Below are 23,972 nucleotides of genomic sequence, written 5' to 3'. Positions count from 1 at the left end.
CCCCAAAAAAAGATGGTTAGCTATTAATTTTATTCCCTTTTGATATCCCAGCCGATAGGCTGTCAAGGCTGTGAACTTATTTTCAGACCATGAATCAAATGGCTTATTAAAACCCCCAAATAGTCTAATAAAACCACATAAACCAAAATTGAAGAAAACAAGCCTTCTTTCCTCCACACTGAGACATGTCAAGATTAATATGTGTCTATCATCATCTTTCCCCTAGCTTTCACTGGAACCAGGAGAATGCTTACCTTGCATACAAACAGTCTCAAGGAGGCAAATACATGCTTCAGCGCTGTGGCTGACTGGTTGACTTGGAAAAAGAGCATGTAGGTGTCAAAGACCCTCTTCATCGTTGAATTTTGACATTCAGATTGTTGGAGCTGTCTCTGGAAATTTAACACAGAAGTTATTTAGGATGAGTTAAAGGACAACTGTATTTTTTTCAAAAGATATTTATTGTGAACCTACTATGTGGTAGGCACAATTGTAGGCACTGGAAATAGTGTTGAATAAGGAGATAAAGTCTATGTTCCCACTGAAACTTACACAGCACTGATTGAAAAAATTACTAAATAAGAAAATAGAGCAGAATGATAGGATATAATAAAAAGTAACTGCTTAGGGCATAGGGTTACCCTAGATAAGGTAGTTAGTCAAGACCTCTTTAATGGATGAACTGACATGTGAGCTAAAGGAATTGGCGATGCGCTGATCTGAAGGGACTAAGGAAAGAGAAAGAGAGAGTACCAGGGATATGAATTGGGAAGAAGCTTATGAGTTCAAGGTTGGAAAAAAAAAAAAAAAAAGCAGAACAGCCTGAGCATGGGGCATGGGCCAAGATGAGGAGAGAGGTAGAAGATGAGGTTACAGATGAGATCACAGGGAGGCAGGTCCTCGTAGGCATTGGTAGTGACTTTGTGACGTCTGAGATTTGACTGACATTTTCACTGAGTAATAAAGAATTAAAATACGGTTTTTGCTTTTTCTACCGCCATGATGACATTTCACCTGAAAGCAGAGCTTTCTTGGCATAATCATTCTGTTTGGTGTAGACTTTATTCAGTGGATCCAACTATTGCTAGTTCAACCCTGAACATCTGTAAGCTCATTAGATTGAGCTAATATTTTAAATATCTCTACTGAGGTATAACTGACATGTAATTTCTATAGTTTGCATTTATAAAATTTTATGTAAATGGAAATATACAATACTCTTTTTGTTCCCTTCTTTCACTATGCAGTGATGAGCAGTATTCTATTATATGGATATACCACCATTTTTAAAATCCATTCACCTGTTGATGTACATTTGGGTTGTTTTCAGGGTTTATTAAAAATAAGGCTTCTCTGAATATTTGTGTACACAGTTTTGTGTGACCAAATGCTTGTAAATGACCAAGTGACCAGATGCCTGGGTAAATTCTCAATATTGAAATGGCTGGTCACATGATAGACACATGTTTAACATTTTAGACTGCTACCCTGTTTTCCAGAGTGTTTGCATTCCCACCATCAGTGGATGAGAGTTCCAGTTTTTCCATATCCTTGCCAAAAGTTGGTATGGTCAGTTTTTTAAAATGTAGTCATTCTAATAGTATGTAGTGGTATTATTTCACCAAAATCACACAGATGACAAATAAGCACACGAAAATATGCTCATCATTATTAGTCTGTTGGATCTAGCTGTCATTTGTCTCTCCCCTTGAGACTGAAAAAGTAGAGTCACACTCTCCCTCAGCCTGGCTTGTCTGAGAGTGAAGCAGGAGGAATAAGGAAAAATGTTTATTATTTGATGATAGTGACATATGTATGTACATATGTCATTTGAGCAGTAGTCAACTTCTGATAAATTCTGAATCTCATCTTTCAAATTTTTTCCATTCACACTTAGGTTGATTTATGTAAGGTTACTTGATTTCATAAAACATGTTCTTGACTTCCCATGACTTTTCTTCCTCCCATTTTATGATGGTTGCCAAAGATGTTAGAATCAACTTACCTGGTGAAGCAAATTAGATAACCTGGAAGAAATGGATGCATTCCTAGAGATGTATCAACTACCAAAACTGAACCAGGAAGAAATAGAAAACCTGAACAGACCTATAACCACTAAGGAAATTGAAGCGGTCATCAAAAATCTCCCAACAAACAAAAGCCCAGGGCCAAGCCGACTGGGGGGCGGAGCAAGATGGCGGAGGAGTAGGAGACCTGGATTTCGTCTGGTCTCAGGAATTCAGCTGGATAGGGTTCAAACCATTCTGAACACCTACGAACTCAACAGGAGATCGAAGAGGAGAGTAGCAACAACTCTCTGAACAGAGAAGCGACCACTTACTGGAAGGTAGGACGTGCGGAGAAGTGAATCTGAGGCGATATTCGGGAGGATAGACGGCGGGGGAGGGGCCTCTGTCGGCCGCTTCTGGCAAGTGCTAGAGCCGCGGAGCCCAAAATCGGAACTTTTAGAAGTCGGCTCCGCTGAGGGACGTCGCTGCAGTGGCTAAGCGGGGGGTGGAACCCTCGCGGGACAGTGTGGTCTCAGGACCCTTGGGGTCACAGAAAGACCGGGGGTGCCTGAGTGCGGCAGAGCTCCCAGGTATCAGAGCAGGGGAAGCCGGCTGCAGAGACGGAGCCGAGGCGCGGGCTCTCAGCTCGGGGTTGCCATAAACCGTGATCCGCGGCCCAGTCGGGCCACTGCTCCTCCAGCAGGGACCCAACAAGTGGCAGAGCCGGGGAGATTCCCCTTCCTCCCCCGGGAGGAGCGGCGCGGGAGCGCACCGCAGGGATCTGCTGGGTTTGGAGACTCCACACGGGGTCAGGTGCCAGAGATAGAAACGCTCGGTCACAGGCCGGATGAGCACGGAGTGCGGCCAGAGACCAGGGAGATGGGAGGGACTGCTTTCCTCTGGGGGTGCACTGAGGAGCGGAGCCCCGACTTCTTGCCTCCTCTGGGACGGAGATTGGGAGGCCGCCATTTTCACTGTCCTCCTCCAAAGCTGTACCGAGAGCTTGCAGGGAACAAAAGCTCCTGAGAGCAAACCCAAGCAGATTACTTAGCCGGGACCGACAAGGGCAAGGCAATTCCGCCTCCGGCAAAGACATTTGGGAACCATGGCAACAGGCCCCTCCCCCAGAAGATCAGCACGAACAGCCAGCAAGCCAAGACCAAGTTTACCGATCAATGAGAAAGGGAGAACTCCAGCACTAGGGGAATACTGCACATAGAATTCATGGCTTTTTTTTTTACCATGATTCATTAGTTTTTCAAAGTTAATTTTTTTAACTGTTTTTTTTTAATTTCTCTTTTTCCCTTTTTCAACCAACATCTTATCAATCCCTTTTTAAAAAAAAACATTATTTTTCATTTTTAGAGTCATATTTTATCCCTTCATAATAGTTACCCTTATTTTTGGCATATATATATATAAGTTGTTCTCTCTTTAAAATTTTGAGATACAGTTTCTTCTAACAGATCAAAATATACCCTAAATCACTAGTGTATGGCTTTGTTCTAGTCTCCTGCCTGATCACATTCTCTCCCTTTTTTTTTTAAATCTTCTTCTTTCTTTTTTCAAACTTCTTATCGTATCAATTCCTTTTATAAAATCTTTTATAATTTTCATCTTTACAGTCATCTTCCATCCCTTCATTGTATCACCCCTTATTTTGTACATATATAAGTCTTTCTTCCTTTAAAATTTTAGGAGGCACTTTTTCCTAACAGACCAAAATATGCCCAAAATCTAGTCTGTGGCACTGATCTATGCACTAACCTGATCATATTTGATCATATTCGTTTTTTTTTTTGTACTGTTCTCTTTTTGTTTTTAATCTTCTTCTTTTTGGTTTTTTTCCCCTTTCTTTCTTTTCTCTTTCTTTTTTCTTTCTTTCCCTTTCTTTTCCCCTGGTTTCAGGTCTTTTCTGATTTGTATAGAGTATATTTGCTGGGGACGTTCTTAACCTGTTGGCATTTTGTTCTCTCATTCATCTATTCTCCTCTGGACAAAATGACAAGATGAAAAAAATCACCTCAGCAAAAAGAACAAGAGATAGTACCATCAGCCAGGGACCTACTCAATACGGACATTAGTACGATGTCGGACCTAGAGTTCAGAATCATGACTTTAAAGATACTAGCTGGGCTTGAAAAAAGCGTGGGAGTTATTAGAGAAACCCTTTCTGGAGAAATAAAAGAACCAAAATCTAAACAAGTCGAAATCAAAAAGGCTATAAATGAGGTGCAATAAAAAATGGGGGCACTAACTGCTAGGATAAATGAGGCAGAAGAGAGAATCAGCGATATAGAAGACCAAATGATGGAAAATAAAGAGGCTGAGAAAAAGAGAGAGAAACAACTACAGGATCACGAGGGCAGAATTCGAGAGATAAGCGATACGATAAGATGAAACAACATTAGAATAATTGGGATCCCAGAAGAAGAAGAAAGAGAGAGAGGGGCAGAAGGTATATTGGAGCAAATAATAGCAGAGAACTTCCCTAATGTGAGGAAAGAAACAGGCATCAAAATCCAGGAGGCACAGAGAACCCCTCTCAAAATCGATAAAAATAGGTAAACACCCCGACATCTAATAGTAAAACTTACGTGTCTCAGAGACAAAGAAAAAATCCTGAAAGCAGCTCAGGAGAAGAAATATGTAACCTACAATGGTAGAAACATTAGATTGGCAACAGACCTATCCACAGAGACCTGGCAGGACAGAAAGGACTGGAATGATATCTTCAGAGCACTAAACGAGAAAAATATGCAGCCAAGACTACTATATCCAGCTAGGCTCTCATTGAAAATTGAAGGAGAGACAAAAAGCTTCCAGGACAAACAAAAACTAAAGGAATTTGCAAACACGAAACCAGCCCTCCAAGAAATATTGAAAGGGGTCCTCTGAGCAAAAAGAGAGCCTAAAAGCAGCACAGATCAGAAAGGAACAGAGACAATATACAGTAACAGTCACCTTACAGGCAATACAATGGCACTACATTCATACCTTTCAATAGTTACCCTGAATGTAAATGGGCTAAATGCCCCAATGAAAAGACACAGGCTATCAGATTGGATTAAAAAACAAGACCCATCAATATGCTGTCTGCAAGAGACTCATTTTAGACCCAAAGACACCCCCACATTGAAAGTGAGGGGGTGGAAAACCATTTACCATGCTAATGGACACCAAAAGAAAGCTGGGGTGGCAATTCTTATATCAGACAAATTAGATTTTAAACCAAAGACTGTAATAAGAGATGAGGAAGGACACTATATCCTACTTAAAGGTTCTATCCAACAAGAAGATCTAACAATTGTAAATATCTATGCCCCGAACATGGGAGCAGCCAATTATATAAGGCAATTAATAACAAAAGCGAAGAAACACATTGACAGCAATACAATAATAGTGGGAGACTTTAACACCCCCCTGACTGAAATGCACAGATCATCTAAGCAAAAGATCAACAAGGAAATAAAGACTTTAAATGACACACTGGACCAAATGGACTTCACAGACATATTCAGAACATTCCATCCCAAAGCAACGGAATACACATTCTTCTCTAGTGCCCATGGAACATTCTCCAGTATTGATCACATCCTAGGTTACAAATCAGGTCTCAACCGGTACCAAAAGACTGGGATTATTCCCTGCATATTTTCAGACCACAATGCTTTGAAACTAGAACTCAATCACAAGAGGAAAGTTGGAAACAACTCAAATGCATGGAGGCTAAAGAGCATCTTACTAAGGAATGAATGGGTCAACCAGGAAATTAAAGAAGAATTAAAAAAATTCATGGAAACAAATGAAAATGAAAACACAGCTGTTCAAAATCTTTGGGATACAGCAAAGGCAGTCCTGAGAGGAAAGTATATAGCAATCCAAGCCTTTCTCAAGAAACAAGAAAGGTCTCAAATACACAACCTAACCCTACACCTAAAGGAGCTGGAGAAAGAACAGCAAAGAAAGCCTAAACCCAGCAGGAGAAGAGAAATAATAAAGATCAGAGCAGAAATCAATGAAATAGAAACCAAAAGAACAATAGAACAGATCAACGAACCTAGGAGCTGGTTCTTTGAAAGAATTAACAAGATTGATAAACCCCTGGCCAGACTTACCAAAAAGAAAAGAGAAATGACCCAAATCAACAAAATCATCAATGAAAGAGGAGAGATCACAACCAACACCAAAGAAATACAAACAATTATAAGAACATATTATGAGCAACTCTATGCCAGCAAATTAGATAACCTGGAAGAAATGGATGCATTCCTAGAGATGTATCAACTACCAAAACTGAATCAGGAAGAAATAGAAACCCTGAAAAGACCTATAACCACTAAGGAAATTGAAGCAGTCATCAAAAATCTCCCAACAAACAAAAGCCCAAGGCCAGATGGCTTCCCAGGGGAATTCTATCAGACATTTAAAGAAGAATTAATACCTATTCTCCTGAAACTGTTCCAAAAAATAGAAATGGAAGGAAAAATTCCAAACTCATTTTATGAGGCCACCATTACCTTGATCCCAAAACCAAAGAACTCATCAAAAAGGAGAACTACAGACCAATATCCTTGATGAACATGGATGCAAAAATTCTCACCAAAATACTAGCCAATAGGATCCAACAGTACATTAAAAGGATTATTCACCACGACCAAGTGGGATTTATCCTTGGGCTGCAAGGTTGGTTCAACATCCACAAATCAATCAACGTAATACAGTACATTAACAAAAGAAAGAACAAGAATCATAGGATCCTCTCAATAGATGCAGAAAAAGGATTTGACAAAGTACAGCATCCTTTCTTGATCAAAACTCTTCAGAATATAGGGATAGAGGGTACATACCTCAATATCATAAAAGCCATCTATGAAAAACCTACAGCGAATATCATTCTCAATGGGGAAAAGCTGAGAGCTTTTCCCCTAAGGTCAGGAACGCGGCAGGGATGTCCACTCTCACCACTGCTATTCAACATAGTATTAGAAGTCCTAACCACAGCAATCAGACAACAAAAAGAAATCAAAGGCATCCAAATCGGCAAAGAGGAAGTCAAACTCTCACTCTTTGCAGATGATATGATACTGTATGTGGAAAACCCAAAAGACTCCACCCCAAAACTGCTAGAACTCATACAAGAATTCAGTAAAGTAGCAGGATCCAAAATCAATGCACAGAAATCAGTGGCATTCCTATACACCAACAACAAGACAGAAGAGAGACAAATCAAGGAGTCGATCCCGTTTACAATTGCACCCAAAACCATAAGATACCTAGGAATAAATTTAACCAAAGAGGCAAAGGATCTGTACTCAGAAAACTATAAAATACTCATGAAAGAAATTGAAGAAGACACAAAGAAATGGAAAAACGTTCCATGCTCATGGATTGGAAGAACAAACATTGGGAAGATGTCAATGCTACCTAGAGCAAGCTACACATTCAATGCAATCCCCATCAAAATACCATCCACTTTTTTCAAAGAAATGGAACAAATAATCCTAAAATTTGCATGGAACCAGAAGAGACCCTGAATAGCCAGAGGAATATTGAAAAAGAAAAGCAAAGCTGGCGGCATCACAATTCCAGACTTCCAGCTCTATTACAAAGCTGTCATCATCAAGACAGTATGGTGCTGGCACAAAAACAGACACATCGATCAATGGAACAGATTCGAGAGCCCAGAAATGGACCCTCAACTCTATGGTCAACTCATCTTTGACAAAGCAGGAAAGAATGTCCAATGGAAAAAAGACAGTCTCTTCAACATACGGTGTTGGGAAAATTGGACAGCCACATGCAGAAAAATGAAACTGGACCATTTCCTTACACCACACACAAAAATAGACTCCAAATGTTTGAAAGACCTAAACGTGAGACAAGAGTCCATCAAAATCCTAAAGGAGAACACGGGGGCAGCAACCTCTTCGACCTCAGCTACAGCAACTTCTTCCTAGAAACATCACCAAAAGCAAGGGAAGCAAGGGCAAAAATGAACTATTGGGATTTCATCAAGATAAAAAGCTTTTGCACAACAAAAGAAACAGTCCACAAAACCAAAAGACAACCGACAGAATGGGAGAAAATATTTGCAAATGACATATCAGATAAAGGGCTAGTATCCAAAATCTTTAAAGAACTTATCAAACTCAATACCCAAAGAACAAATAAGCCAATCAGGAGATGGGCAGAAGACATGAACAGACATTTTTCCAAAGAAGACATCCAAATGGCTAACAGACACATTAAAAAGTGCTCAACATCGCTCGGCATCAGGGAAATCCAAATCAAAACCTCCATGAGATACCACCTCACACCAGTCAGAATGGCTAAAATTAACAAGTCAGGAAACGACAGATGCTGGCGGGGATGTGGAGAAAGGGGAACCCTCCCACACTGTTGGTGGCAATGCGAGCTGGTGCAACCACTCTGGAAAACAGTACGGAGGTTCCTCAAAGAGTTGAAAATAGAGCTACCATAAGATCCAGCAATTGCACTACTGGGTATTTACCCCAAAGATACAAATGTAGGGATCCTAAGGGGTACGTGCTCCCCAATGTTTATAGCAGCAATGTCCACAATAGCCAAACTGTGGAAAGAGCCAAGATGTCCATCGACAGATGAATGGATAAAGAAGAAGTGGTATATATACACAATGGAATATTATGCAGCCATCAAAAGGAATGCGATCTTGCCATTTGCAACGACGTGGATGGAACTGGAGGGTGTTATGCTGAGTGAAATAAGTCAATCAGAGAAAGACATGTATCAAATGACCTCACTGATATGAGGAATTCTTAATCTCAGGAAACAAACCGAGGGTTGCTGGAGTGGTGGGGGGTGGGAGGGATGGGGTGGCTGGGTGATAGACATTGGGGAGGGTATGTGCTATGGTGAGCGCTGTGAATTGTGCAAGACTGTTGAATCACAGATCTGTACCTCTGAAACAAATAATGCAGTATATGTTAAGAAAAAAGAAAAAAGAAGATAGCAGGAGGGGAAGAATGAAGGGGGGAAATCGGAGGGGGAGATGAACCATGAGAGACTATGGACTCTGAGAAACAAACTGAGGGTTCTAGAGGGGAGGGGGGTGGGGAGATGGGTTAGCCTGGTGATGGGTATTAAAGAGGGCATGTACTGCATGGAACACTGGGTGTTATGCACAAACAATGAATCATGGAACACTACATCAAAAACTAATGATGTAATGTATGCTGATTAACATAACAATAAAACATTTAAAGAAAAAAAAAAGAGTCAGCTTACCTGGTGGATCTGGGTGAAGAGGGACAGCAGGTCTAGAATCGTCAGGCAGACCTCTGTAGCTATATTGGCCTCTGTGTCCACATGGTGCACAATGTCTATTTCATTGGAGTTGCCTACAAAATATAAGGTAGAACATGCATAAATGTCTAAGAAAACTTTTAGTATCTCACAAAGGTCTTTCTTCTATTATAACATATTCAATGTTTATTGGTATTCTGAGAAGCAATTTATTAAATCAATTTATTAAATCAAGGCTCTTTTGTTTGTTCAATTACCTTATTGGCTGAGTCAAAAACTCTATACAGAATCTTTAGTGGATGCTATAGACTGAATGTTTGTGTCCCCCCAGATTCCTATGTTGGAGCACTAATCCCCAGTGTGATGGTATTTGGAGGGGGGATCTTTGGGAGTAATTAGCTCATGAGGGTGGAGCCCTCATGAATGGATTAGTGCTCTTATAAAAAGGGACACCAGAAAGATCATGTTTCTCTCTGTCATGTGAGGACACAACATGTCTGCATGTCTGCAAACTAGGAAGAGGATTCTCATCAGACATCAAATCTATTAAGACCTTGACTTTAGGGGCGCCTGGGTGGCTCAGTCGTTAAGCGTCTGCCTTCAGCTCAGGTCATGATCCCAGGATCCTGGAATCGAGTCCCGCATCGGGCTCTGCACTCCGCGGGAAGCCTGCTTCTCCCTCTCCCACTCTCCCTGCTTGTGTTCCTGCTCTGGCTATCTCTTTCTCTGTCATATAAATAAATAAAATCTTAAAAAAAAAAAAAGACCTTGACTTTAGACCTCCCACCCTTCCAGAACTCTGAGAAATAAATGTTTGTTGTTTAAGCCACCCAGACTGTTAACTTGTTGTAGTAACTCAAACTGACTAAGACAGTGTGTGCACCCTTTTCATGTCAGCTGTAGACAAGAGTGATCCATTATTTCTTCTTTTCCATTGATGTAGGCATTGACAGAGTCACATTTCTTTCATTCCCAGTCTGGGTCTAGTTTTATGCTCCCAGGCTAACAGACTAAATGTACAGTCTCTGTGGGCAGTGTGCATTAATGGCCATTAATGGCACTAAAGGTATTTATAGGTGAAGGCCCATGCCTTCAAACAGGTAACTCTGGTCACATGCCCATAGTCACTAACATGTACATGGTACAAAACCCTGGGTCCATTTTTCCTCATTCACAAGCTGAAATGTCTGCATCATTGTGTTCAAGATGTCACACTTACTGCTTCTGGGACATGGGCAACTTACTCCTCTTCCCAAAGAGCAGAAAGTAATAATCTGGTTGAGAGAGGCCCCCATAAGACTGACAATAGCAAAGTCACTTGATACCAGAGGAGCTACACCCAGCAGATTATACTGAGCTATTTGCTTTTTTCCTTTCTTCCTTATAGAGACACTACATTTTTTAAACCACCTCTCTAGGTGGTTTTTTTTTCCCTCTAAGAAAATTCCTCGGGCTACAGCAAGCCTGAAAAGCAGTGGTCTCGGTGGCATGCCAACATTTCCTATGTTTCTGACATTATAATGCATTTCATGTTTTCCACACATCTAGAGAAACACTGATTACCATTGTATTCCTATTATTTCTTGTTTACTTACTGGACATGGTATTGTCTAACATCTGTAAGAGTTTGGGGTTTGAAAGTGCATTTTTGCCTCGAATTATAGGTAAAGTTTGTGATCTGTGCTGCTTATGTCCTTCATGAGTGGACGTGGTATGCATCCTGAAAATTGAATAGGAAGAAATGGTTAAAGTACAAGAGATATGACATACTGATGTTCAATCAAGTATTCTAGATTGAGTCAAATATAAATGACTTTTAAACAGAGATGTTGTATTAAAAATATTGATTACAGGCAACATGATAAAAGGGAGTTTTAAGAATACTTTTAGAGAAATTTTATTTAAGCCAAAAATAGGTTCAGAAGGATAATCAATACCAAAGGATGATAGAAGAATAACAGATACTGAATTTAAATCTGAACAAGCATATTCATTATTGTTTATTGAGATCATGCGATTCCATGGGAATTCCATGGGATTCCATCTTGGTAAGGGAGAGAGCTAAGGGGGCCCCGAGTGCAGCTATGTTCCCAGGCCGATGACAATGGCCTGCAATGGTTCTCATTCAATGTCTCCTTTCATGTCCATCTGGGGGAATGAGCCAGTGTTATGTGGAAGTAGGAACACTTCCCATTCTTTACTTTCATTTAAGCTATCATTTGGCCAACATAATAGAACATTTTTTTTTTTTTTTTTTTTTTAAGGAAAGCAGGCAATAGGAGATACCCTGAAGAGTCAAGCCTATAGAAAAGGCAATGGTTTTCTCTTGGTCACACACTTCAAGGCTCATTTGGTTCTGGCCAAATCAAATGCTTTGGATGGCTTGAGGCCCAGAAGATCTAACTTTGGTTTTCAGTAGCCAGGGGAGTCCGGGTCATTCCTGAAGCTACAATAAATAATGGGTTCTGGGCTGAATGGCTTAGACCTTTGGGACTGGTTTATTTCCAGGTTACGAGTCTATTTTAGTTTGGAACTCCTCAAGGAAAAATCCTGTTTCTAGAAGGGGAAAAGTAGGAATGGCCAGGGCTTGTCTAGATCATTCAAGAAGAATGACCTGAAACCTAACTGGCCAAACATTAACAAAACTACAGTGACCTCAGGTACATTATTATTGTCTTTAAACTTGAAAAGTCGTTGTTTATAGTCCTCTATTCTAGTACCATTTGCAAAACATGCCTATTATGTTTTCTCATTTACTTTCACACAAGGGGCCACTTCAAGGAGTCTCTATGGACTAAGAGGCAAAATTTACTCCATAATTTATTGGTTATATACCACTTTCCTATTTCTAAAATTCTTTCTAAAATATAGCCATTTTCATATTATATATTATTATGGTATCTCTGGGAAGAATAAATCAAAGTAGAGAAAATTTTCACAAAGAATTCTTATTTACTAGACTCAGGGGAGATTTAAAGTAGGATTTCAGGGCGAAATTTTCCGACCAGGTAGATTAATAAAGGATGACTCCAGGTCCTATATGCTAGTTAAATCAGTGTAATGACTAGGAAATCTAACATGAGCTTATGGAACCATCCATGCTTCCTCACTGCCCTTGACCCTTTAAAAAATAATTTGATCTCTAATATGAACTCTAGCAGCAGCTAACATATTACAATCATTGAGAGGAATAGGGAGATACAACCTCGGCATTTTACTTTGTCACTAGGAGGTTAGCAAATATTAAATGAGTCATTTATTGGAATTATGTCTTTTTGGGCTCAATTAAATTAAGGTACCTATTAACCCTCGTCCTATGCATGGCACTGTGCCCTAGTGCACATAAATAAAGCATAATCCTTGCCTCTTAGGTCTTCATAAGCTAGCGGGGCAGATCGGGCAGTACCTAAGAAGTTTTTTCAGAAAAACACAGAGTTACTTGAAATCTGCATTTGGTTTGAAGTATATGCATACATACATGTGTGTGTGTGTGCACATCCACACCCCCATACATATATACACATCCGTATACATATATACCTAGGTATATACGTGTACATATATACACATACATTTATACCTAGGTATATATGTGTACATACATACCTATATACACATGTATGTACACATATATACACATACATATATACGCACACGTATACACACAATAAGATTACAAATATCAAGCAGATGCGATGTTACCATTGTGACAAGGGACCTGATGCTTGGCAGGAAGGATTAGATCCTTTGAGAGTTCCATTGTTCTGGGTGGACTGCACAAATTTAAATGCAGCGGCAATTTTTCTGCAAGGAAAACTGATGTTTTAATCATAGCTCCGTATTTGTAATTTATTTATAAACACAGAACAGCAACTGGCAAAGTGATTACTGAACAATGAAATAAGTTCACATGTTGTGAAAAACAGAGTCACATTTTCTTCCGGCAGTGGGGAATGGGGGTTTAGTGAAGGTGCTGGGGGCTTCGTGGTCTCTCATGAGAAAAGGATGTCAACACAAAAGTTATTCCAGATTCATTTTCCTTTTTAGCTTACTAGGAGTATATTCTTTCTTTCTTTCTTTTCTTTTAATTGAAGAATAGTGTTATATTAGTTTTAGGTATACAACATGGTGATGTGATGAGTCTATACGTATGTTGCAGTCTCCACAAGTGTACCTCATCTGTCCCCAAACAAACCCAATGACTATATTCCCTATGCTGTACCTTTTATTCCTGTGACTTATTCACATTGGATGTATTTTCTTAAACAGGAATCTTCTACATTACATCCATACAAATGATTGATAAGTTAGTTCAGACTATATGGGAAATGCGGTTTCCTTTCAGAAATGTATGTTTTGTGCTTTTCTCTCTCAATAGCTTTAACTAGTCCTAGATCTACTATGGGTATAGGGCGATCATTAAACTCTTATGTCTACTGTGAGGTCAACCTTACAGTCCTTATGTGCATTTTAAGATTTCTAACATATATCTCTATAAGTCTAACTGGATACATCACTACTTGTCATATCTTTTTTTAAAAGACCAGACTGACCTATTGGAATTTAAAAGTTATTACCTTATTATATTGCGTTTCCCTAGGTATCTGAAATTTTGAAGACAAACACTAGAAAGGAAAAAAAAAGTCACATTCTAATTATTCATGCCCTTTTATTTATACAAACCGTTTATTAAAGTTCATTAAAAGAAAAATATTACATTTTCTTTAAATATTTCATGCATTACTATTGATGGGTAGTTCAGCATATGGGTCCTTAGAATGAAGGATGGCATACTGAACTATTTTGAAGCTTCCAGAAAAAAATGTTAACGAACCAACTGTATAACTTACTCCAAGATGCTGAAGAAGTCAGACACCTCTGGGCTGGGTGCTCTTTGCCAATAGGCAATCAGCGTCTCTAAAAAGAAACACCATGGGGCATGAGACTCTTGGAAATGCAAAGTTTTCCTTTTTTAAAAAATTTAATTTTCAAGAGCTCTTTACCCTCTGAAATGGTCTTCATAATGTGAAGAAAGCACATGAGAAGACTCCTGGTTTCTGCTTGATCTAACTTGTCAAATCGAAGCGTCGACCCTATCAAAGACAAGGGTCGAGGGATCTAGGAGTGGAAGAACAAAGAAGGATTAAGTTCAAGTGAGAGCCTGCTGACCCACAAGGTGCTGGGTAGTTGTGAGAGAAGCCCCACCTTTTCACAATTGTCAGTCTTCTCACTGCTCTTCTCATTGGTGCTTGGATTGGAGTCAAGACTCACTAAGGAGGCTCTGGAGTCAGCATGGTTTACTGTAGAAATAGCTATTGATGAAAATGCTGCAAACACAAGCCACAGCACACAGATGGTAATGAGATGTAGCGGGCACACACACACAGAGTTAAAATGATGACCCAAAAAGATGTCTGAGCATTGAGGTGGTAGCAGTGTTGGGCAAGACTGACATAACAGAGTCTGCAATTGCCATTAAAGACGTGCCACATCATAAGAATGGTCATGATGGCCACGCCAGTATTAAGGATTTAGGAAAATTTAGGCCTAATTAAATGGAAGTAAAGTACAGCTCGTTCTGTTGATTTCTTAAAAAAACTTTTAAAGAAAGTTTCTCTTCTTAAAAATGCTTTCATAAATGTTCCTAAGTCTGCTTTTGGGGAAGAAGCTTTCAAGTTTTGACAGTTTATAAGAAATGAAGACGACATTTCCAAAATAGTTCTTAAAAGTAAATTTTGAACTTGACGCGCTATTATATTTTAACAGGTTGTATGCAATGAAAACTTAAAGATTGTTTCCAGAATGAAGCAATTTAGTAACATCTGAGTAGATGGCTCTTTAGCCAAGTAAAACTGAATGCTAAGTAGAAGAGGAAGCCCCTGGATGGTTTTCAAAGAAATAAGTAAAAAGGCTCTTTAGCATTTTAAATATAGTACATTTTGACATACAGAAATTGTGCACATTGAATTATGGAGTGGGTAAAAAACACGATGTAACATAAACATGGATGAGAGTGAAACACAAGTGTTCTCACAAGGTCTTAAGTACCTGCTATGGAATTTAAAACATCTTTAGAAAATGAGGTGTCCACAGAGTTTGCATGTTTCATAGCTGACTGGGTGTGAAATCCTCCGTTGGTGCTGAGGTCGTCTCTAGACCCCTGCATTTGAAGCACAGAGGAGATTAATGGGAACTGCTGTATTTCAACATTGTAAACCCACACATGCCTTCTTTGTTATGCTTTTGATTCGATGGTATTTGATTTGATCTTTTATATTCCAGCAAAGTTCTTCTGCCAAAGCAGGCAGTAGAAATGAATACTCATAACCATGCTCTTTAACAAACCCATACTCTTAGTCACAGCTTGATTTCTTATGTGATTTTTTTTTTTTTACAATGTAGTGAAAATTATCTTGTAGATATAAACTAAATGGTTGGAATGGCTACTGACTTTTTACGGATTATACTATAGATTATATATCATTATTATCATGGGTTATCTTATGTATATTACTAGTACTAAAAACTAATTCCAAATACTTATTATGTGCCAGTCTCTATGATAAGTGTTTTCTACTGGACCATTTAATCCTCATAAGAATCCTGTGATGGAGGAATTCTATCTGATTCTATAAAGAAGATAGTGGATGTTGAGAGAGGCTAGATGACTTATCTAAGGTTACAGTGTAGTAACTGGTATCACTGGGATTTGAACAAGGTCTTCCTCTATACAACATTCCAAAGGCATAGCTCCTAACTTCCAGGTGGTAATATCTTGCCTTCAGCAGTGAGTTAATTCATCCGGGCTGTGAACACAGGCACCCGATCTCGAGTGGTTTGCTGTGCAGCCACTACAGTGGCTCAGTGGAGGAGGGATGACAGACAGGCCACTCCTGGGTGTGACTGAAGCACTTGGCTATGCTAACACCAGGTGGTCATGAAGCCACTGCAGAATGGCCGGGGGAGGGGGGTGAAAGCTGAGGACGCGACCATGCATGTTACAGAGGAAACTGGTAAAAACTGGACAGAACTGGAAGGTGATAGAGGGAACAGAGGAAGATGATGGTTGAGGTGGAAGGCTTCAGGGACCAATCTGGAACAAATGACACCGATGCCAACGTCTCAAAATAGTTAGCATTAGGTGTTTAGTTTGCTCACAGTTAGGGGAAAATGGCTCTCCAGGACCAAAATACAAAACAGGCAAACTCTTTATTAAAATGCACATTTGAACCATTCTGCAAACTGACCTGATTAGATGTGTTGACAGTAAAAGGATACAGGTCCTTTAGGTAAATCCTTGGCATGTTGTCCAGAAGCATGCCATAGAGGGGCATGTATAAACTTGCTATCTGGGCCTGCGTCTCCTAGGTGGAAAGGTAGCCAAAAGAAATGATTCACATAAAAATCAATAGACTTGTAGGCTTGATATGCATTTAATGCAGTGAGCCACTAAATGGTGTTTAGGGAAGGGAGAAAAGAAAATCACTCACTGGTTTTCGGTATCGATCATCAAATGAATGCTTAGCCATTAGATTTTTTAGGACAGCTAAAGCTAAGTGCCTGATGTCTTGGTCTTCTTGGAGGGCAAAGCCAACTTCTCGGAGTAGAATTCCAATTAAGAAGTGTTTGCGGCAAAATTCATTCGTGACCGAATATTCAGGCATATCTTTGTGAGGAAAGTAAAGAGATCATGTTATTGAAAATCAAATGATCATTTTATAATTCAGAAAGATTTATCCAACAACTATCAACCCTCTCACTACCAGGGAAGGATTCAGTAATGCAGTCTTGCTACAGAGAGAGAAATGGACGTGGACAGTACTATCAATAATCTTCACTGTCAGCGGTCAAATTCCATAAAAGTGGTATGGCTACAATGTTATAGGGGCTGAGAGGAGAAAAGTTCATTTTCTGTCTGGAGGAATCAGGGCGTGACTGGAGGGAATATGTTGAGATGGGCCTTTGAGGCTGCTGAAGGTTTGGAGGTGCAGAGGGTCGGGAGCCAATGGAGGTGGTGGGGCGTGGGGGTGGAGGAGGAGAAGTTGGGAGGGCCAGGGCCCAGGGTTTTGGTGGCACAGATTCCTGAAGCACAGTGTATGAGGATAAGTTGGGGGGTATTAGTCAGCACAGCAGTCAAGACAGGGGTGGTGGGAATTGAGACCTGAGGGGCACGTGGGCCCAGATGATGGAGAGACCTAACCACAGATTCTTTAGCCGGCCCCTGGGGCCCTCCACCATTTGGCACTGAAAGTACTCTGTAGCCGGTATTCTGGCTGTAGAGAGTATTACGTCACCAATGGCTTTGAGATCAGTGTCCCGATCAGACCTGTGCTTACTCATTTGTTCACGTGGTGACAGGATATACATGAGTTATTCTGTGGGGAAATGTGGGCAGAGGGCTATGATACAGGAGGTTTGTCCCCAGGGGAGGGAGGGGAGAAGTGAGATGCATCTGGGCTGGGGTAGGAAGACCCAAATAGTAGAAGAAAAATCACCAGGACAAGTTGGCTGAAGGGTGTGAAAGAGCAAGAAGAGGAACATCAAAGGGGGCTGCAAAATTTGGAGCCTGAATTACAGAGAAATTGGAATGTTAAAATTTCCAGTAAGAATGCGTTTATTCAGAATTGTCCACTGTGCTTCCTAAATGTAACCATTAATAACAGGACTAGCACCCACTTCTAGAACCCGTATTGAGTGCTGACACCGGGCTAAGCACTATATAGGTGTTATCTCGGTGAATCCTCAGGGTTACCCGTTAGATGTAATGAACTGTTGGAATATCCCAGTTCATCACTGACTAGGAGCAAATGAAACATGTGGAGGTTTGTAGTCATGAAGGTGGAAGAACAGGGAACGTGAAAGTTCTGGAAACACTGGTCCATGGGCTTAGTTTGGTTAAAAACATTTCTCTGTGTAATTTTGAGTATTCGTGAGGTGCCAGACGTAGAACACAACTTTGTAATTCCCAACCTACGGCTAGAGAAAAGTTCTGCCCAGACTCTTTTACGAACCTATCTCAAGTAAAAATAATCGTCTCAATCTTGAGAAAATAGCTGCAAAACGAGGCTGTGGTTTATTGACAGAAATATAGCGTATAAAGCTGGTTACACTGAACAAACATGTTATTGCACATAGCTGGGAATTTTATTTATGATACACCCTAAGAAAATTTCAGATGATTTGGGAAATTAAAAAAAAAAAGTCAAATTCTGGAAAGTAAAATACGAAAGAATCCAAATTGGCAAAGCATTTAATTATCTGTCACAAAAGTTCAGTCAGCTTGTGGACTATTCTGATTAGTTAAACATATGGCTGTTTCTTGGCCTCTGGAAACTGGAAATTTGTAGTATGTGTAGCTACCAATATTATCTAATGTAGTATGTATTCTCTCAATATTATCAGATTATGATATGGTTATTGACGCTTAGATAATGTAATATAAAATATAATTATTTACCTGATGCATGTAACTCTTGAGTTGATTCTGAAGGTGTCAAAGGATCTGAATTTAATGTAAATAAACAAAAAGTTCAGGAATACCCATACTCAGATACACACTATATTCATTAACTATGGATAATTTATACCGAAAAGTTAAAATGTATTGTCCTAAACTATAAGCAAGTCTCTTCAATAAAGCTTTGTTTCTTGAAAACAAGTCCGTTTGTTTCCTTAAAAAAGAAAGCTATGAACAGAATTATTTTAATTAATTTTAATTAATTTAATTTAATTTAATATTATTATTTTAATTCCTGGCCTTGTACTTGAGCACCTATTTTTTTCCATCAGAAATCTGCATGACACAAAATATATATTTTTATGTTCTCTGTTGATAATATCAAATCTACAAAGAGACTATCAGGCCTTTTCCTGAGCTACTGACAAATAGTAAACAACTGGAATCAAAATGATCAAACAGATTTGCTCTTCTTGTGTATCTTAACCAGCTTGTCCAACCCAATAATAAGTTGGCGCTAGTTTATAAAATAAAAAGGAATACAAAACAAGAGTTGTCCAAAGTAATATTTCTATCTTTTTCTATAAAGGCATTTAGATTAAATGTACTTCGTAAATTAGAAAAGAATGGAATAATTAATTAAATAGCTTATGTTTATTCCTTAATGGAATCAAGTAGCTTATATTTAAGATTAAAATGACCAAACCTTCATGGTATGGCACACCATAAGAGACTCTTAACCAAAGGGAACAAACTGAGGGTTGCTGGTGGGTGGGGGGATGGGCTAAGTGGGTGATGGGGATTAAGGAGGGCACTTATGATGAGCACTGGGTGTTGTAGGTAAGTGATGAATCATTAAGTTCTACTCCTGAAATCAAAATTACACTATATGTTAACTAATTAGAATTTAAATAAAAACTTGAAACATAAAAAAATATAATGTAAACACTTTTATAGGCTTGAAAATGTACTTGACACTATTTTCCCTCCAAAATATTAGTTTTGTATAATACAAATAGAAGAAGCTGCAATACATGTGAGGAGGCTCTTTAGCATCTTAGTTTCTGCTTTCCATGAATATCAAAACTGTGCCCTGTGGATAATTTACTCACTGCTTAGAAGCAAAGTATTTTTTCTTTCCTCATCCCTCCTTTCCTTTCCTTTCCTTCCCTTCCCTTCCCTCCCCTCCCCTCCCTTTCCCTCCCCTTCCCTCCCCTCCCCTCCCCTCCCTTCCCTTCCCTTCCTTCCCTCCTTCCCTCCCTCCCTCCTTCCTTCCTTCCCTCCTTCCCTCCCTCCCTCCCTCCTTCCTTCCTTCCTTCGCTCTTCCTTCTTTTCTTGAGGTATGATCGACTATAACACTATATTGGTTTCAGGTGTACAACATAATGATTCCATATTTGTATGCATTGCAAAATAAGAGCAGAATATTTTAAGTTCTTAAATCATTTTAGTGTTTTCTTTGCATCTTGATGTTTGATTAGCTTCTGATGGCTAGATGTGTGATGATCATCTTGGTATCTATCTATATTGATATATATGAAATATATATTAATAAAAGTTATAAATGAAAATATTTTCTATAGACCATTTATGCTTTAGCAAATATGGAAATGAGGAGCCCTATTCTTCCCTGCACAGACATCTGGGGCTCTTTCTAACCCAGAGATGTTGAGTATTTACAGTGCTGCCCTCCTGCCTCCCTTCCTTTCTCCTTTTCAAGGCAAAGGTTGTTTTTTTTTTTTGGATAAAATTCATTTTGAGGAATTGCATTTTAACATAATTAGATACTTTAATTGATACCTTTAAGTGAATTTGTACTCACAAAATATAACTTCTCCTCCCCATAATTTTATGCCTTTCAAAATCAAAGGAAAGCTATCTTTTGGAGACAGTATAGTAAAAGTATTACTGTAGGTTAAAATTCTTTGATTTACAATCACTGATTTTGTAATTTTGTTGGCCTTCTCTTTAATGAAAAAGGAAACATAGACAAAAATTGAAAAATATAGAGCCACCAACTTCTTTTGCATTTTAGCCTGAATACCTGGGTCTAATGCACCTGTGACAGCTTCAAGCAAAACCAAGACCAAGGAAATAGTAAAAAAAACCCACCAACACATAAACAAAGGTAAAAACAAATAAACAAATCCGGATGTTCACTTTGGAGGAACTGATGAAAATTCTGGGCGTTACCTGGAATGTTTGCTGATCTTATGGGGAGACACAAAGGAATAAAGTGTTCATGCTGACATACTTCTTGAAGAAAATCAAATTTATACTGGCATAAGGTCTGAAAAAGAGGCAAACTGAATGACTATTATTTCCACACCAAGAAGGTAAATAAAAAAATCTGCACTTGAATCTTATACCTAGAAAGAAGATGTAGTTACTTTTGTGTACTTTTGTTGTTGAGCTTCTAAGAGATATGATCTTACGGATTGGTATTTTCCACTTCTTTTAGCTTGTATCAGCCCATGTTTATTCTGAGAGGGATCGTGTCTCACCACAGGTACAGAGCTCTAAAACTACACTCAGCTCATAGAACAGGTCACTGCAATCAACCCTTCCCATCCAGTGCTAAGGAAAACAATGGTGCACGTGATCTAAGACTAGAGACTCTCTCTGTAGGCCCTTTGTTCTCAGAGTAAATTATTTAATTTCACCTCTTTCCTGCCCTTGCAAACAGGCCTGACTCCTCAATAATGTTTTGGTTGGGACAGTGATTAATGGAATCCAGACATGGTCTAAGACAACTTAATACATGTGTTAAAAACAATCGCATAAGAAGGAACAATTAACACATTCGTAAATATTCTATTTTCCCTGTCGTGCAGACTAAGTAATCAATTTTTAAGATCCAGTTAGGTTGTTTTCATTATAATCATTAATATCAACCAATAAAATAAAATATACTCCATTTGCTCAGATATTTTAGATTTTTATTTTGTGACAACTTTAGTTAGTAATTTAAGACTCTCATTTCAAACAAGAATAGTATTTGACTTAATCCTTTGTGCATCAAAGTGAATAAGAGCATAATTAAATTGTATGCTAATTATTTTTCATTGAGTATGTTCTGTTTGGTGTCTGAAAAAAAATAATTTAGGTCTATTGGAATTATACCTAAAAGGATATTCTGCAAATTTCATGTATAATTGGAGCCCTAACAAAGAATATTCTTTCAAAAAATATTTACAGAGGGAATTGGATTCTTAAAACCCAAATGGCATATAATCATAGAATTCCCCCAGTCAGAAGTAAATCTTTATTGCCGAAAAAATAATGTTCAGATTCCTAAGCATGGCATGAATGGATATAAGAAGATCATTATTTTTGGCTTCTCTACATTCATTATTCTTTCCCAGTACCTAGATAATTACACCTGGGGGACTTTCCTTCTTCCCAAGGGGCAAAAGTTAATAGGGAACTATTAATTTAGGAGCCCTGTCTTCCTTCCTTAAAAGTCAGGCATGTGACCCAAAGCAGATTGGTCACACATCTCCTCTCTGGAATGTAAATCTTAAGCAGAGGGTTAAGAGAAAGAAAATGGTTCTTGGCAAAGCAGTTGCGGACCTTGGCCGCATGGTTCTTCCTTTGCCATTATTCTTGTGCCCTGGTCCCTACTCTTTCTCAAGCCCAGCTCTCCAGCTCTTTCATAGATGCCATAACGCTTCTAATACTTTCCCTTTGTTCAAATTGGCATAAGTTTCTTTTGCTTGCTACCCAAAGAGATTTAACTGGTACAACTTTCATGATCTGGCCCATTTCCAGTCTTATTTCCCTCCAGCATATGTCCTAGGATAGCTCAGTGGTTCTCAAACTTGAGAGCACGTAAGAATCACCTGAAAGCCTTATTGCAATAGAGATTTCTGGGACCTACCTGCCACAGTCAGCTCTGACATCACTGGGCTGGGAACCACACTTAGAGAATCGCTGCTCTCTAGACAGCACTGTTCCCAGTCTATCTCCCAACACATTCTCCCTATTTGGGAAGGGGGGTCAACTGGCCATTTTGCCCTAGACTGAAGGATTTCAGAAAAGTGAGACTTTCAGTGCTAAATCCAAGACAATCCCAAGCAAACCTGACCATAAGAATTGCAGCTGAAAAGAACCACTCCTTTCACCACCCACAGGAAACAGAAGTGAAACATACATGTTCATTCCACACCCCACACTCCACAGTCCGCCATTAAGAAAGGATTTGGGAGACTAACTCAGATGGACCATTTTAAAAGTCTGCCTCTCACTGGGATAGGAACTATTTTTTGATGCAGAGAATGGATAGGCTAATGCTTTAGGCAGACAAACACAGAGACTAGTTGATTTATTTATAATGCAATGGTTTAGAAAGCAATCACTCCCACACTTGGTTCTTACCTTGAGATCACCAGAGGAGAACATGCTGATGTAATTGTTAACCACCTTAAATACAAAGCCCCGATCCATAAATGTAAAACAGCGCTAAAAAATATAAAATTGTAAATTCAGACATTTTTACTTTAAAGGTCATTAAAGATTTTAGAAAAGGTGATTAAATATATTGAAGTAAAATGACATTTAACTAAATGTGTTGTGTAATAAATGTTGTAAAAAAAACTCTACAATATGTTTAAACATTCATCCACGTATGGCAACCAATTAAATGTGAGATAGAGTGCACACACCAGAAAGTTACAAACCCCTATTTGTCACCACTTGGAGTTTTATAGTGAAATATTATAGCCCTTTCCTTTCCATATAGGCTTTTACTTATCTATTTATTTTTTAATCACTTAGTTACATTTTATTATTCTTTTTTAGTAATTTGACTCCACAGTTTGTGGGGTGAAGATCCTTTGCTGTACAATACTGGATAAGAACAGGGGTAGCAGAGGTGGGTCAGGAAAGCCTTTTTAAACCTCTGGCTTCCTTCAGCAGAGTACTTTGGAGTGAGGAGTGAAGGTAAGAGACCCTGAGATTTCCATCTCTTACTCTGTTGTCAAACTCTCTTAACTATAATATGGAGAGTCTTAAACAGCAGGTAGGTTGGGAGGAGACAGGCAAACATCCCAAGTTGGCACAGCACACTCTCTCCAAAAGACCAGTGGCCATGTAAGCAGTAACCAAGCAACAGTGGCCAAATGACTGCACTGTAAGTGTGAAGTAGGAGGTACAGACCATCTTGGGGAGGCATATGGAGGTCATCACTGTGTGCGTGGGTTTGATTCTATCATCTACAT

General features: G+C 39.1%; 1 protein-coding gene across 6 annotated transcripts in view; it reads right to left on the bottom strand.

The window, feature by feature from the left end:
• The window catches only part of DOCK10 (dedicator of cytokinesis 10), a 263,841-nt gene that overhangs the window by 29,303 nt on the left and 210,566 nt on the right, over positions 1-23,972 (bottom strand). For 5 of the 6 annotated variants that reach the window (XM_088021536.1, XM_088021534.1, XM_028105196.1 and 2 more), the window contains exons 29-42: positions 23,131-23,214; positions 20,947-21,043; positions 18,754-18,798; positions 16,787-16,962; positions 16,544-16,660; positions 15,345-15,456; positions 14,502-14,623; positions 14,300-14,414; positions 14,147-14,213; positions 13,874-13,921; positions 12,999-13,100; positions 10,892-11,016; positions 9,279-9,391; positions 255-392 (exon numbers count right to left, since the gene is read on the bottom strand). In XM_088021536.1, the coding sequence (XP_087877662.1) occupies positions 255-392; positions 9,279-9,391; positions 10,892-11,016; positions 12,999-13,100; positions 13,874-13,921; positions 14,147-14,213; positions 14,300-14,414; positions 14,502-14,623; positions 15,345-15,456; positions 16,544-16,660; positions 16,787-16,962; positions 18,754-18,798; positions 20,947-21,043; positions 23,131-23,214 (1,461 nt within the window). The remainder of the gene's footprint in view (positions 1-254; positions 393-9,278; positions 9,392-10,891; positions 11,017-12,998; positions 13,101-13,873; positions 13,922-14,146; positions 14,214-14,299; positions 14,415-14,501; positions 14,624-15,344; positions 15,457-16,543; positions 16,661-16,786; positions 16,963-18,753; positions 18,799-20,946; positions 21,044-23,130; positions 23,215-23,972) is intronic. The other variant, XM_088021535.1, reaches the window with a different exon arrangement.

The sequence above is a fragment of the Eumetopias jubatus genome, unplaced genomic scaffold, assembly GCF_037043125.1.
Source record: "Eumetopias jubatus isolate StellerSeaLion01/CBP00866 unplaced genomic scaffold, mEumJub1_p1.0 scaffold_3, whole genome shotgun sequence".
NCBI lineage: Eukaryota > Metazoa > Chordata > Mammalia > Carnivora > Otariidae > Eumetopias > Eumetopias jubatus.
This window is presented reverse-complemented; position numbering and strand designations above follow the sequence as displayed.